The 15,478-nt window shown below is 42.4% G+C and overlaps 1 protein-coding gene across 1 annotated transcript in view; it reads left to right on the top strand.

Moving 5' to 3' along the window:
- LOC105201914 (histamine H2 receptor-like) overlaps positions 1–15,478 on the top strand; it is a 168,027-nt gene that overhangs the window by 133,444 nt on the left and 19,105 nt on the right. Inside the window, exon 4 of the mRNA XM_039453946.1 lies at positions 13,464–13,708. Within this exon, the coding sequence (XP_039309880.1) occupies positions 13,464–13,708 (245 nt within the window). The remainder of the gene's footprint in view (positions 1–13,463; positions 13,709–15,478) is intronic.

The raw sequence follows: 15,478 nt of genomic DNA, 5'->3' as shown, positions 1-15,478 counted from the left end.
AAAAAAAATCATCTTGTTGAATGTATTATATATAAAAGATTATTTTTAATTAGCGATGGATGTGTGAAATTCCTTAGGTGACAAATAAATAAATAAAAGAGAAGATGTCACGAATCTTGGACCAATAGTTTTACGCTCGCTATTTTTATCGCGCAGCTATTTTTATCCGTCTACTATTGAGCGGCTAATACAATGAAAGCCGTAAATATTCTTTCTCAAGTTGTTGCGGGCGGAAGGTAAGAGCCGAAAAAAGACGTCGTTAGCGACGATGCTCGGTTGTGCATCTCTTATCGCGAACCCATTAAAGCGCGCTATCAAACATAACGTCGCTTTGAAGCCCGGATTAGCTGGCCTTTGCGGAATTTCGATGGCCAGCAAGATCAACCGTTGTAATATCGTTGAGCACCGGGCTGCACCGGCCGGACCTGATTGCTTACCGGGGATTAAAGGGTTTATGTGCGGGTGCGTGTCCGCTAAACGATGCAATTTATCTGCGACGTGTCGCGAAGCTCGACGAGCCGTAATATTGCCGGTGAGTTATTAAAGGGCCGAACTTGAGGGGCCCCGAGAACGCTCCGTCCGGGCGCGGGCGCGATCTATTCGAACTAGCAACATCAAGGGAGGCAACTTGCAGATTCGGCACAAATTGAGATGTTCAGCCGTCTATGAAAATTAATTTAGACGAAGTTCGCGGATATCCCTGTGTTGCCCGTACACGCTTTAATACCCGGGCGTGAGTTTCGCGTGAGGTGCGAGAGTTAGTACTAGGCTAGGACTTTACTTCCACCCTCTCATTCCCACCCGTCCCCCCTCCCCCTGTCCCTTGTTAATAAAACTATGAAGATAGTTAACGCGTCGTGTTCTCGTCGTGCAACTGCGTTATAACAATTTAAGGCTGATAAATTAGAAACTTCATCGTGCACAATAATCTTAAACGTGACACCTAATTACGGCGGGCACGTCATTTGAAGCTAAATGGGTATACCGTATCCTTATACTATGATCGATACACAGTTGCAGCTTGTAATTAAATAGTAAGGCAATCGTGTTGTAAATTATGTCGATGAAAAAGCGCAAGTTTAGAATTATTTTGTCGAATAAGGTATAACCATCTCGGTGAGACTTTTCTTTTTGGAATATGTTAGCGCATAATTTTGGGGCCGCCTGTCCTAAAAGCTACACGGCTAACGAATATCAAAGCGAGCAAGTTGCAAATTTGGCGCAGACTGTTCAACCGTCTATGCAAATTCATTTAGACAAGGTGCGGCTGCTAGTTATATGCCACCGCACGCCGAGAACGCAATATGAAATACGCCTCGCATTGACTGTTATTGCGATTGCGGAGAGCTCGGTCCGTAACCGCATTCAAAATGCAATACACTGTAATTACATCGTGTAATTACTGCTTCAAGTACGCCAAATATGTGTCAAACAATAGCGATATCTCTTTAACTTTATTTCTCTTTCTCTCTCTCTCTCTCTCTCTCTCTCTCTCTCTCTTCGCGCTCCTTCCTTTGTACATCCACCTCGCGGTTAATAAGAGATAAGGAAATAAGAGGAGGATAAAAGACATTTTTATACTTTTATATTTTTAATCTATGACGTAGTCAATGTCGTGTTTTGCATACATTTAAATAAGTTAATTTCTTTTTTACACAAATTTAATTTCTTCGGATGATTCCTCAGGAGATAGCACGTCGACTGGTAGGCTGGAGATAAGTAAAGCTAATATTCCAAATTTTTTTTGGATTAAATTCGCCGAGATAGCGATTTTGTATCTGACGTTGGAAAAAAAAATTTATTTCCGACCACAAACGCGTATAAACTTTATATCTTCGTAAATTAATGTTGATAGTAACAGGTTATCTTGAAAATGTATATCTATAATTTATTCTGGAACGTTAATAAATAACATAGAGAGATATTACACGTGACGTGGACGATCGAAACGAGTGGGATAGAAATCGATAAAAATTATTACCTCCTTTATCGTGCTGTAATCATTTATCTCCAAAAAAAATCGTTCGATGACACCGTAAATAAGACCTTACTCGATAGAACCGCCTGCTGCGTGAAACACGTTTTATAGCAATCATATATTCTGTATTCTTCATTCTTGCGAGGGGGAAGACTCTGTAAGAGGAGACAGAAGAGAAAGTATAAGCATTTGAGCGCGCGGCGCATATTTGTGTAACTACTAAATTCGATCGACACGCCATTAAGATCAGATAGCGATCCCTGTACGCGAATTAAGGAACACGGGAATTAAAGCGGAACAAAATTCATTAGTAGATGCCGTAACGAGATCGAGACAATAATTTCTTAACGAGATTATGTAACGACGCAGCTCTCTCTCTCTCTCTCTCTCTCTCTCTCTCTTTCTCGAGGCCAGTAAATACTTGTGTATTATTATTTCGCGTCTGGATATAATTTGAGATATTTATAGAAGAATGAGAATTTTTTAATGACGTCCGATTAATCTCCGAGATTGCCAAGAGGTTTCTAATAATGCTCCCGTCTTCGATATTACGGAGCGAGAACGAAACAGATCATTTTTCCGCGATCGCGTCCGGACACTTAAAAGAGGCTTCAGGCGTGAAAGAAGTAAACTTCGTTTCCGTCTTATCTCGAGACGGATGCTTTGACTGTCTTCATCTGTGCAAACGAAGTTAGGCGTCAACCTGGACTTCTCTGCGGGAGCGCGCTGAATCGCGATATCGATCGCGATGCAACGCCGGCCCTCTCTCGCCGCCTCTCGAGTTTTCCGCGAGCTGTCTGAAGGATTTCTCAAGTTTCGGATGCCGACGGAGCGAAGTATAAAGTTTTTCAAGTGGATTTCCTCCTACTTTCGGCCTCGCATCAAAGAGCTTCACGGCAGCCCCAACGAGTAATGCATTATGAAATTATCCCCGCGCAAAAGCGGATACGCAATAAATATTTGCCAGCGACTACAGTGAAATATCCTTTGACACAGACGCGCGCGGGGCGTAAAAAATATTAAAGCTTCATGAAGCCCGGCCGATAAAGAATGGGGGAGAGCACGCGTGGTGGTGATGGTGGGTGCGACGAGAGAAACGCAGACGCTCGGCAGACGCGCAATCTGCGCGTGGCGAAAATTGGTTCCGACCAAAAAAGACGTGGTTTATACAAGAGAGTTTCGGGAGCTAGATACGTAGATTTAATTTTCTCTAATTACGAGCCGCGCGGCGCAGCGATGTGTGTCTGATGCGGCGCATATGCATATTCGACGGCATGTGGGTTGCGTTTAATGAGAGGTGCCTGTTGGATGGCGCGGCGCGGCACGGCGCGGCGCGGCGTGCGTCGTCGTGCGGGTTCCGGGGGAAAATAAATTTTACAAACGCTCATCGGAAGCGTTACACACGTGTTTGAACTTTCGGGAATGATTGTTGACCGACGTTGGTTGGCTTATAAACGAATGCCGACGCTCTGCTGCCAGCAGCCGGCGCGGCGCGATTGAATACATGAACGGTTGACTAAACACCATGCAATTTCCATGTCCAATTTGCAGCTTATGCAAATGCATGCCTGGTATTTCGTAATTATATGCGTCAAATGCGTGATGATTCGAACAATTTCTCCGACGGTTTCTGCGACGACGCAGCGATCGACGCGACGCGGCGAACGCGATCATTCCACAGAGAGAGAGAGAGAGAGAGAGAGAGAGAGAGAGAGAGAGAGAGAGAGAGAGAGAGAAAGAGAGAGTCACGATATTCCCCCGTAAAATCCGAATTCAAATGTTACTTACTTTCTGAATTGCTTCTTTGCTTGCTCTGTAGCGGAGTCGAGCACTGAGTACACAGCGTTTTATAACGGACGAATGGAATCACGGATAGAAGTGGCGTACAAACAAGAGCGAGTTTCCCCAGATGGGTCTACGAGAAAGATCGACGGACGAAATTAATTTCGAGAGTAGATGAACGGCGATCGGAGGAGCATGTTTAATTAATGACCGGGAGGTACAGTCATGACGCTCGATGAAAATGCTACCGTATGATACATATCGGTGCGCAGTTATACACACGGTGATGTATGGCATGCATATGCGTTACTTAATTGCATTCACGGAAAAGAGAGTATAGGATGCCGTACTGTAGCGAAGGTTAAAAAAAAATGTAAAATTGATAAATAGCATGTGTCACGGAGTCTAGAGATCGATATGCTGCTTGCCTTTATAGTCTCGGAAAATGAACTCAATATTGGGGACGTGCTTTGATCCTTAACCAGCTCCCGATAGAGGGAAAATCGCTTTCAACTTTGGACGACGATAAAATGTAAAATAAGATTTTTATAAGAACCACGTCATCGTGTTTCGAACGGGATTAATAACGTAATAACGTAACAACGTAGCAGTAATATCTAACAGGTTCATTAAAAAAGTGGGTTTCTTATTCCCGGCTGATAAGAATTGACCTTAAGTTTAGAAAGAACTTCCGTGTCCTTTAATAGGAAGAGAGTTTAAAAATAAGAGGATTAATATCGCTCAAGTATAATAGTCGTGCGCGCGCGCGCGCGTACACACGCACAGGCAGAGCAGTTTTCGTGAAAATTTTATAAACTCTATTCATATATATGTTTTAGTAATAATAAAATAAATTTTATTAACAATGAAACAAATAAATGATTGAATTAATACTAGGATACGCGCGGTTGCTTAATAAAAAAAATGGCCGTATGGAAATTTGAATGAATTGCACAAGCGTAAACTTTCGTTTTAAAACCGTTCGTTTCTTTTTTTTACGAAATCATACTTTCTATTTTGTTACGCCATCAACGCCTACTGTCGTCGACAGACAATTATTCATCGATAGAAAGTAAGTCAAATTGACGCAACTATTAAATAGGATACGCCACGGTTTATACGCGAAATTCTCGAAAAATGTTTTTCCTTTATCGTGGCGTACGGCGCGGCGCACATGATCGATATTGTGTCGTAATATTTCAGTAGCTCGTCTGACGACACACGGGACTCTCGTGAGAGAGGCGCTTGAGCGTCGTAAAGGAAAGCCGGAGGCAGGGTGCGAAAATTGTTTCTTTGTTCCAAGCTAGAGAAGACAGCAAAGAATTCACTTTAATTTTACACTTTGAAGCGCCCTCGGACACAAAGACCGGACGGTGGACCGCTTCAGATCACAGAGTGACCCGGCAGACAATATTTCCGCTAGCAAGAAGACGCGCGCACAGTTTCCTTGGAATTCTTCGAGGTCCCGTAAATGATCTTCACGGTAGATAAAAATAAGAGAGCGCTTTCGCGCGTGACGTCTCGCGCGTTTTCTTCCGACGGTTGCGCTTGTTGCGAATTTATACGCGAGGCGAGGCGAGGCGAGGCGAGACGAGACAGACGGATGAACGGGGCGACGAGTGGCAGAGTTCGCGAAATTTCCCGCGGAGAGAATCGCCCGGCCGTCGTCGACGGGCTCGCCGGACCCGGACAATTTCGCATTCAGAAATTCATTCAGAAATGCATTCTGCAAGTTTTCAGGGGGCCGCGTGTACAGAGACACGTAATAGTCGCGGCCGGCAATTATGCCGCGCGCAAACGGCCGCTGATTACTCCGCATTCACGGATAACGCCGCCGTCGCGCCGTTCCGGGCACCATCGCGTCGTTCTGTTCCGGCGCAATATCGTGGAGGAGTTGCGAGGATAATGACTGACGGGGGAGACGTAATAAACGGTGGCCTTCTCCTCTTTTATCGTCGGACGCGACGAGGTCGGACGTGGACCATTGCGAGGCGAAACCGCCGCCATTCTCGAACCAACTCTAAAACCCCAAGGTGCTACCTAATCCTGAAATTGTCGTGTAAAACGTTACGATTTGAGTCTCACCCTTCCCTTATGTTTCTGGTTAAATGCATTTCTGTAACTCGACTCTTTGAGCCTCACGCTCCGCTCGTAAATGCATCACGAGTTACATCAGCTCTGCTAAGTGCACTTTGTATTCGTGAATATTGTAGCGAACATTACGGGCGTTGACTGCTGATTGCGCGTTCTATGTGATTTCTCGCTAAAGGAATTACTTTTTAATTATTTATGCAATTAGAACCCAGGTTGCGGGATGTCTCTATTAACACATTACGTTTCGCAATATATCATACAAAGTGCATCTACGTTTTATCTAAACTCGTGATTTATATTAAATATTAAAACATTTTAAACTTTATTTTTTAATTAACGTAAATTACACTTGTTACTCGCGATATATCTGTTATATTTTCCTGCAGTTTTTCTTACAAAATAATTTCGAAGGGAGAAATACTTGTATTTAATTCTGCCAAGTTTAGAATTAACGATTGATTCCTCGAGTCGGAGCCTTCGACTTGATTGGAAATTTGAATTCGATGTTTAATTAACGCGGAAAATTTGATGGAAGGCCTAATTGCAAAGCCGGGAAAGTTGACGCTAAGTTTCTTAACGAATCTGTCATTAACAGTTGATTTAATGGTAGAAATTAAGCCTCTTGTATTCGTCGAGAGAAATGTAAAGAGAGTTCCTTATTTCTTACTCAAATTTTTTATGTCTAGAAATTTTTTCAGAAACTGTGTAATTGTACGCTACGACTTTTCGTGATGGCATCTCGAACAACAGGGATGGCAGCGAAGAGAAAGGAAACGAATGCGGGTATATAGACGATATACTTATCTATGTTGCGAATGCATACGCACTTGAAGGAAACGAGCGTGCACTTAATAGTTTCCCTCGGGCGACGGTCACGGCACTGAAAATATCAATTCCAGCTGTGCTCCCGGGAGCAACCTAATCTGGCAGCGTAGCGTGAAACGATTTAAATCCAGTTCCGTAGCGGCGCTACACACTAAGGAGATTTCACTTAAGCCAATTCGCCGTGTGGGATTAAAATTTAATCTCGAAAAGATGTTAACAAATAGCGGGCGGAATTCTCGCCGTCGTTCCGCCGATCGCCCGCGCGCTCGCGCCGCCAGCTCGACGAGTTAAATCCGCGCGTCGCGTCGCGTCGCGTCGCGTCGCGCCACGCCGCGCCGCGCCGTTATCCCGGACGGATAAAGGATCGAGTTAGACGCTTGTCATATGCACGTGGCACATTTTTGTACGCGTCAGATGTTCTGACGGAAATTAACGATGCAGATTTTAAAGGGCGGAATTCTATGCAGATCGCGCGCTCGCGCTCGCGCTCACGTGGACAAAGTCTCGCCGCGCCCCGTCGCATTCCTGCCTCGAATCGTATTAATTAAAAAACCAGGGGGGAACGCCCGTAATGAAAAATCCGTCGTTCCGACAGATCGTACGCATATCTCGATTCGGTATTGTTCGACTGTGACACAGGCCGTTGCTCGCGATATTATGCTCGTAATATATATTGGCGATATTATGAACGCGCGTTTGCTTTAGAGCGCGGAATAAAGAGGCTCCCATTGAGATTCTCCATTTTAATTCTCTTAGCAATATTGCGATACGATATACTACAATGCTGCAGTACCAATCTTGTTTTTCTTCCTCGCGTGGGTGTCTTTTTTTGGGGAGGGGGGGACGTGCAATAAAGAGATCCGTGTACTTGTATTCGCGGCATCAGTTCCTCTATTAATATTTCGAAATTGCCGACCGATTGTGCTCGGTCACAAAAGATCGGGGCCAGGTGGGATCTATACTGTGCTTTACGGCCATTTAATGGATTCTTTCGTCGAGCGCGGTGTATTGTTTAAGGGAATAAATAAAGCAAGTAGGAAGCGCGCGGAAATTTCCTGTGGTGGAAGGTATTAAACGTCTTGCGTCAATGACAGTTTAATCGATTTTATTATTAAACAGAAATATAATGCTACGTACATTAAATACTTGGATACTGTGTGCAACCCAGCGCGTACAGCGATACATAAATGTGCGTTGTTCGCTTTAAAAAAAAGTGTACGCAATCTGATATATCAGGAACGTGTGTGAAAGACGATTTTTCCCGTTACAAAAAATTTAAATTGTTATACCACAATAACTATGTGGAATGTGAGATACGTAGGGTTTCTTTTTCTGTCTCTCTCTTTCTCATGTTTCCTATAATTTCATTAATCAGATTTCTTAATCTAGAGTATTTCCAGAGATACGTATCTCTCGTTTTTACGTAAAAGAACTTTCTACGAATTAAGCATCAGGAATGCAAATACGCGAGAAACTTTATTTTTCTTCTAAATCTTCAAGATTTGCATTAGCTTCCCCTTCAAGTAGATTTCGCTTTAGGCTTTAAATCTGAGACTTGGCTACGGAGATATTTGATGTTAGCAGAGAAAAATAATATCGTACTAAATTTTCATTAAGAGGGTTGAGACGACACGGCGGCAAGTCTGATATATACGTTGATATCATTAATCTTGACTTATAATTTATAATTGTTCTTCTACCGATGCATAATTGCCGGTGCGTGGCGCCTACACCGTAGTAAGCGCGTGACGTATTATCGAGGATCTCGCGGGCAAAAAGCAAGAACTTTAAATGCGACACCGAAGTTCTCGATTTACGAGCGACACCGTCGTCAGAAAGTTATGCGATAAATAAGGCGCTAAAAAAAAAAAAATATGCGGAATACCGGTTCGTAGACCATTCAAGACGATTTGCAGCGGTCGCGCGTAATGGTACGTACGCAGTAATGGCTAACTAAAAAGTCATTTCTGTCCCGGACAGAAATAGTAATCGGTGCGATGTTGTGTTTCACACGATTTAAAATCCATTAGGCAAGACGATACTACAGAGGGCGGGTAAAAAGATAAAGAGGTCGAGATTATGGAGGGATCTACCTGCATGGTGGGTGCGTGCTTTTGGGATTCAGGTTTTTTGCGCGCAAAAAGGAGCTAACAAAAATTTCTTTCGGCTCAAGATCGTGTTACGCAGTCTCGTCGCCGCGCGCCGTTCTCTCCTCTGTTGGTCTTCCATAATATCAAGATTCGGGTAACGTAATTATCACAGCGCAGGTAGCAATTTAAATCATAATAGATAAATGATTTTATTTTTAATTACTCATTTTTTCCACATTAAGAGATAAGCGTGTGTGAAGAAGAAACGGGGAGAAACGATACATAAAATTTCAAATATATAATTTCCTTTGAACTAAACATTTACATAGTAAATAATTTAGGTAAAAAATATAGAAATAAAATTGTATTGATAGGTAGCAAAATAATTAATAATTAAAAAATGATTATTAATTATATATTTTCATTGAAAAATAATAAAGGGCAGAATTGCTATGTTTTTAGACTAAGAGTGTATTGTAAATCGTCATGATTTTCACGTTTCTATTAATTCCGTTCGTTCTGTTTCTCGCGAAAGCATGCCAAAAATGTAGTCGTGAGAAATTATAGCATCTCGCACCAAATATCGACGATGCATTATTTATTAAAAGATGCCGGTGTACGTGACCCGGATGTTAAGGGTTCGGGTATCGTCCATGAAACTTCCGGGCCGTTTCGAGCACTTTTCTAGAGGAATTTTTTGCTTAGCTGTGTACATTCTCACGACCACGCCGTCTCTCTTTCTATAACCCTCTCTTCCTCATAAAGCCTCGCCTCGGTGACTTCTTATCCCGCGGCTGCCTTAAGCCCACTTTACACTCCAGAAACTTTCTCGTAACCTTCCCGGCCGACGCGTCACGTAATCGCGTAACTCCGCCATCCGCGAAATTTGTTGTCGCCTTTATCACACCGGCACGTACGTTTCCCGGTGAAATTTTATTTTCCGCCCTGTAATCGTCCATCGACGGTTTATACGCGGCCGATCGGAGCGCGATGGCTCAAGAATCTACTTTACAACGTCTTTCCCGCTGGATTAAAAGAGTTATAGCGTTATATATCCAATCCATAACTATGGATAAGTCGTATGAAGGTAATGGCGTGTAATTACACGGATCGTTTAACGTTAAAAATTATCATTCGCTTTTACGTTCAATACGCTCCTTCGCGATAGTTTATTAATTATTTAGATTCGGATGGAGAAAGCGCTCAGGATTCAAAAGTAAGGCGAAATCGTATGCTTGTGTTAAATTGGCAGGAAGGCTCATGTTTATTTTGTTCTGTGAGTTTCGACGGTTTACATATATAAATACGGAATGAACATGTTTTGATCGTTACGGACGCGTGAACATTAACTCTTAACTCTGGCCGGCCCGCGTCCCCTTTCACGGTCTTAATGATATGCCGGGTGAATATTCATTTGCGGATTACTTTCATGCAAATTAACGGCGCCACTCCTCGAGCATCGATGGCACTCGCGCTCACGCGGGTGCGCGGAGTTCCGAAAGTCTTAAAATGAAGCAGTTTGCAAACTTGATACGAACCTAATTACTCCTCGCCGGCTTTATCGTCAATAAAACATGGTATATATCGCGACAGCGTAATTTCGATTTTGGCCGCTTTAATGAGTCGTAAAAAAGTCGAAATGCGCGCCGACCGGAACGGTCGTCCCGGAAGATCGTCATACGTTTCTTTCGCGGGAGGGTCGCAAGCTCTCGCGTATGTTGGGGCCGTAAAAATTTTAGCGACTTTCGCCGTAGCGGGCGCGAGCGATCGAAAGGGGGTAGGTGAGTGGGTGAGGGGGAAGGGGGGGCAAGTAGCGAGGTGGCAATTAAATGCGCGAGCGCTATCGTCGCAATTAAACACCTCGCTTTATCCCCGTCCGTCGGATACGAGCACGAGAAACGGACGTGGACTAGACTTGGCGCGGGGTTAACTGTATCCCCGGTGCTATCATCGATCTCACCGAAATCCGATATCAGCGCGTGGAGTTGGTGTTACAGTAGATCTCGCGGGTTTCCTGCCGTCTGTGTTCACGGGTCGAGTCGTATGTAAGACGACTCTTCGCGCCTCCGTCGTCTGTATGAATGGAAATATGAAATTTCCGAGCGCAAGACGTGACGAGAGGACAATGTCGCGTCTACTCGAGAGCTCGGACTAGACTTGGCTCTCCCTTTCTCTCTCTCCTTCCGTCGTGCGCATCTCCAAATAGATAAAGCGACAATCCGCCTGGGAGACGCGGCAATAGCCGAATTTTCTGGATCCTCGTGTATGGAGATTTGTGTGGAGATTTCAATTGTAAAGCGGGAGAGTAGATTCCGTCGTACAGTCGGAATAATTCAAAAGATTGCATTCGTATGTCCGTTAACATCCCAGATTTCTGAGCCAATCCTCCCCTTTTTTTCTCTCCTAGTCGCGCAGACACAATCACATCTTCTTGTAATCTAGCTCATTCAGGATCCACGTCGATGGATCCCGGTGGTTCTTCGTCAACATCCCGTTATAAGCACACCCATCGTTGCGCTTTCGTCGGGATGCGCTCTAGGTTCGAGAGGGCGAACGTGTAACTCGTTTTTTACGCATACATTCGAACGGGATTGGAGGAGACTCGTGAAACGTGAGATGCTCTCTTCCGCCGATGGGACCGTTTGCATCTTTTTGCATCGCGAATGAGATCCACTTTCGCAAGGTGTCGCAATGAGATTGTAATCTATACGTCTCGTCGAGTAGTCAGACAGTCGGAGACACCTCTCGAAATAGATCTACAATTTAAAAGCCGCTTAAAGCGGACGTAAGAGTCGTACCCCCGAATCCGTAAGACGCACAAGTTCCGTGTACAGGGTGTCTCAAAAACTATTATTCGGCTCTGGATTTTTTATCTCTGTATCTTTTGAATTACGAGTAATTAGAAGTGAACCAATTCCCACAAATTACGTAGTAAATAGCAAAAATTTAGTATATTTATATAATTCCAATTGATTTTTGTTTTAACGGGCATCGATGTCAAGATATGTTTAACATCGAACATATATATGTCGAAAATAAAAATGAACAATTAATGAAAAAATAGTGATTAATTCAATTTTATCTATATATTTGATCTATATAAATTGATCTTTAAATTCATCCAAGAAGACCCTACGGTGAGAAACGAGATCGAGTTTTGGGACATCTCGTATACAGCGAACATCGATCATTCCAGCTGATCCTCTTTCGCAAAGACGAAAGTGAGAATTTGCGAGGAGCTACCGCTTTTTCCATGGCGCGAATGGCGTCTCGCTCACTCGCAGAAGTCGTTTTTCAATTAGGAAAAGATACCGCGACGACGTCCACGGGGAAATTGATTCGACATCGATGTGCGTGAAAGGTCACGTAACGGGATTGATGAGATTATTGGCTCGAGGGGCTCGCCATTTCAAGCCCTAATGCAACAAGTGAAAATATTTCTATAAGTAAGGAACGAGGATTCGTCGATCGGAAGAAAGAGTGATGATACAGCTTTATTATTAAACGCAATTTTCGCGATCAATTTCTTCGCGTCCGCCGCCCGACGGAATAGGTCGTGTTAAACATTTAAATGGCCGCCCGAGGCTTCATTTGCTGATGAAAATTTAAGAACCACTTTGGAAACGCTATGGTCACAGCCAAGACACTTTCATTCACGTGTAGTATGGCGAAGTAGATAAGCTTCGTAGATGGATTAATAGTATAATTAATATTAATGTTAATATAAAGTAAAATGTCAAGACATAATTATATAAATTAAAAAACACGCGTAATCAATGCTTTTGTCACTTACATGCTCAATATCGGAAAGAAAAATTCAAAAGTTTATATATAAAACAGATAAATTTCATATTTTGAAAATTAAAAGATTGAAAACTTTTTTTGAGCAATCAGGGTTAGCGTTATAAAATTTAGTATCTTTCTTCATATTTTTCGAAATGTATTCCTCTGAAATTAAAAGCAGAGGCATTGCACTTTCTCCACTTTATTCATGCAAGCGAACATGTCCATGTAACTTTTTCTCGAAGATAAAGGACAGTTTAGGTGAAGTACATGTATTATACGTCCTTAAATTTTAGAACGTGTTTTTTCAACGTTTCGTATGGCGTCAGCTGTTATCTGACTGCGTGCCACGACACTTATATTTGCTAATTACCATGATATTGCGCAGATGTTGTTAGCGACAACGAGGATATTGTGGAAACCTAACATGGACCACGGTCGGAACAGGTGACTATCCCCACACCGTAGTCTGATCGATAATTCACAATTAGGGTGGTCGGTATGGTCTTGTCGGCCCTAATCTTCAAAGGGCCTCTCTCCGTGTAATAGCGTGATATCGAATAGCTTCAGCCTCGTTTCCTCCGTGTTCCAGACTTGCAGACCACCATGAACCGTCCTTTAAATTGGTGAAAGACGGAAGGGATGTGTTGCTCATCGGAGTTAAACTTTGTTGCCTTTGCCACTAATCATCCGTGAGATACTCCCGAGTGAAATATCTAGTTAAACATGTAGGTCCAGCCACACAAATTGCAGTTGTTGTTTGTATTTGAAAATGTTCGTAGATTCTTCAGTTACAATTGTTGTAACTGCTCTGAGTTCAATGATGTGAAGTAGCGTTGACCAACGCGTTTATTCGATATCGCTTTACTGCAGTGTAAAACTGTACGATTAACGAGTTATTTTTTTCTCAGTTTCAGAATGAATACGACGGTGATCTACAACGGTGCGACAAGCACCATGGCTAATATCATCGGTCTGGAAAGCAAGGAGATTACTGGCAATATGACTAGCGACGACATTTCGCCAGTGACCTTATCGTCGGCCTGGTCCAGAGTGGCCCGACTTTTGCTATTGGCCTCCCTTGCCGTCGGCGGAAGCGTGGGGAATGTTTTTATGATATCCGCCGTCGTAGTGGAGGACCAGCTAAACAAGCGAGGTACGCCCGCAATTCTATCTTTACGATTGCAAATAAAAATGATAGCGCACGCAGAATTCGCTCGCAAAGGCAGAGAGAATCGTTCTTGCTATATAAATTTTGAGGCGGAAAATTAAAATAGTAAAGGCGACATTAGGAAGAATTGAAAGGGACGTGGGAGAGGAAAGGTGGGAGGCGGTGGTGTACCTGAAAGAGAATGCTCTCATCGACAAATGCAACGACAAAAGTTTTTATTCTATAGAAGTATATCCGACTAAAAGCCATCCAGGGGGTCGTACATTTCCGACGTGCCTCGCGACAACGTTCTTTCGTATATATCGCTACGGTAAGATCTCTTATCTTTTTCTTTTTTTTTTGCGTCTCTACGGACAAAAGCATCCTCCGTCTGTATCCGGCCGGGAAAGGACGTAACAGTAAAGAACGTCGTCGGCACAATCTGTAGGGAAGATGGGATCTTCAACGTGCCATTATACCTGCGGCAATGACGAGATCGATTTTTCGTATTATTTGCAAACCGTACCTTTCCCATCCTGGCAGATACACGCCGGCGTGATAATAAATAATCCCTAGACACACTATCGTGCGTCGTTGTCTCCGCGTTGGCTCGTGCTTAGACCGACCCGAGATAATTATTATTTGCACGCGAACACTCCGCAATAGAACATAATAACAATGACACTGCGGATAGAATGCAATACAAAGCAATGGGGATGGAAACGTAATTACATTGTCGGCTAAGTATATCGCTCTTCCTCCTTTGTCTTCTTATCTTTATATTCAATTTAAATCCACAAGTTTAATTTGTCATGGTGAAACGCGGACGCTTGAAAATGATCTGTCTACGAATTATCCCGGAACTTTGGCCCTAAAAAAAAATCTTTACTGTGTTAAGTTTAGACAGATTTAAAGGAATTAGTTTCTTAAACGAAAATTTAAAGAAGATGACAATTCTTCGCAAATTTTTAATATTAAGATTAAATATCTTGGTTATTCTTAATTTAAAAATTAAAGATCACAATGTTTCCAATATTTTCTTTTTTTTAACATCTTTGTGTCATAGGTTTTATTTAAATTTTATTTTTATTTATATACAATAATTAATAATATGTAAGACCGTGAAGTGTACAATACAATTAAAATCGAAAAAAGTCCAGGATCGATCGTAGTGGATGTTAATGTTCAAATAATATTTCATATGTGACTTTATGTACATTTTCTATTTCTTCGAATTGCGCGCCGTTCTCGATCTTGAAGCGCAGCTCTTAAATTGAATCAGAATAGTAATATCACAATATTAAATTGACAATCAATCGCGCGTAGTTCGAAGAACTTACAAGATGTATATAAAATCATATATGAAATATTGTTGGAGCACTATAATCCGTTGTGACCATTGTTGGTTTTTTTCTCGATTTTAATTGTATTTATTTACTTATTAAAATTTTTAGTTTTTGTTTTATATATAGTGAATTTGATCACGTGTACATACGCACTTATATATTACATACAGCTTCCTGAGGAGATTTAGTCCCAGAGCAGCAAATCAATTTTACCGTACTGTACTTTCTCCCTCTTTAAATGACTTTTTCTTTCCTTCCTTTTTTCTCGTTCTCCGCTTTTTCTTTTTCTTCTTCTTCTTCTTCTTCTCAGCACTTTAATTTACCGAGTTTCTCGGTTTTATAACTGTGTGCTGTCACACGCTGGCCATCCTCGTAATTCTTATTGAAACGGTCCGAAACATTTTTACCGCTATTTTATTCTGCATGAATC

Source organism: Solenopsis invicta, chromosome 9, assembly GCF_016802725.1.
Source record: "Solenopsis invicta isolate M01_SB chromosome 9, UNIL_Sinv_3.0, whole genome shotgun sequence".
Lineage (NCBI taxonomy): Eukaryota > Metazoa > Arthropoda > Insecta > Hymenoptera > Formicidae > Solenopsis > Solenopsis invicta.
The sequence above is the reverse complement of the archived record's forward strand: the minus strand, read 5'-3'. Positions and strand labels throughout refer to the sequence as shown.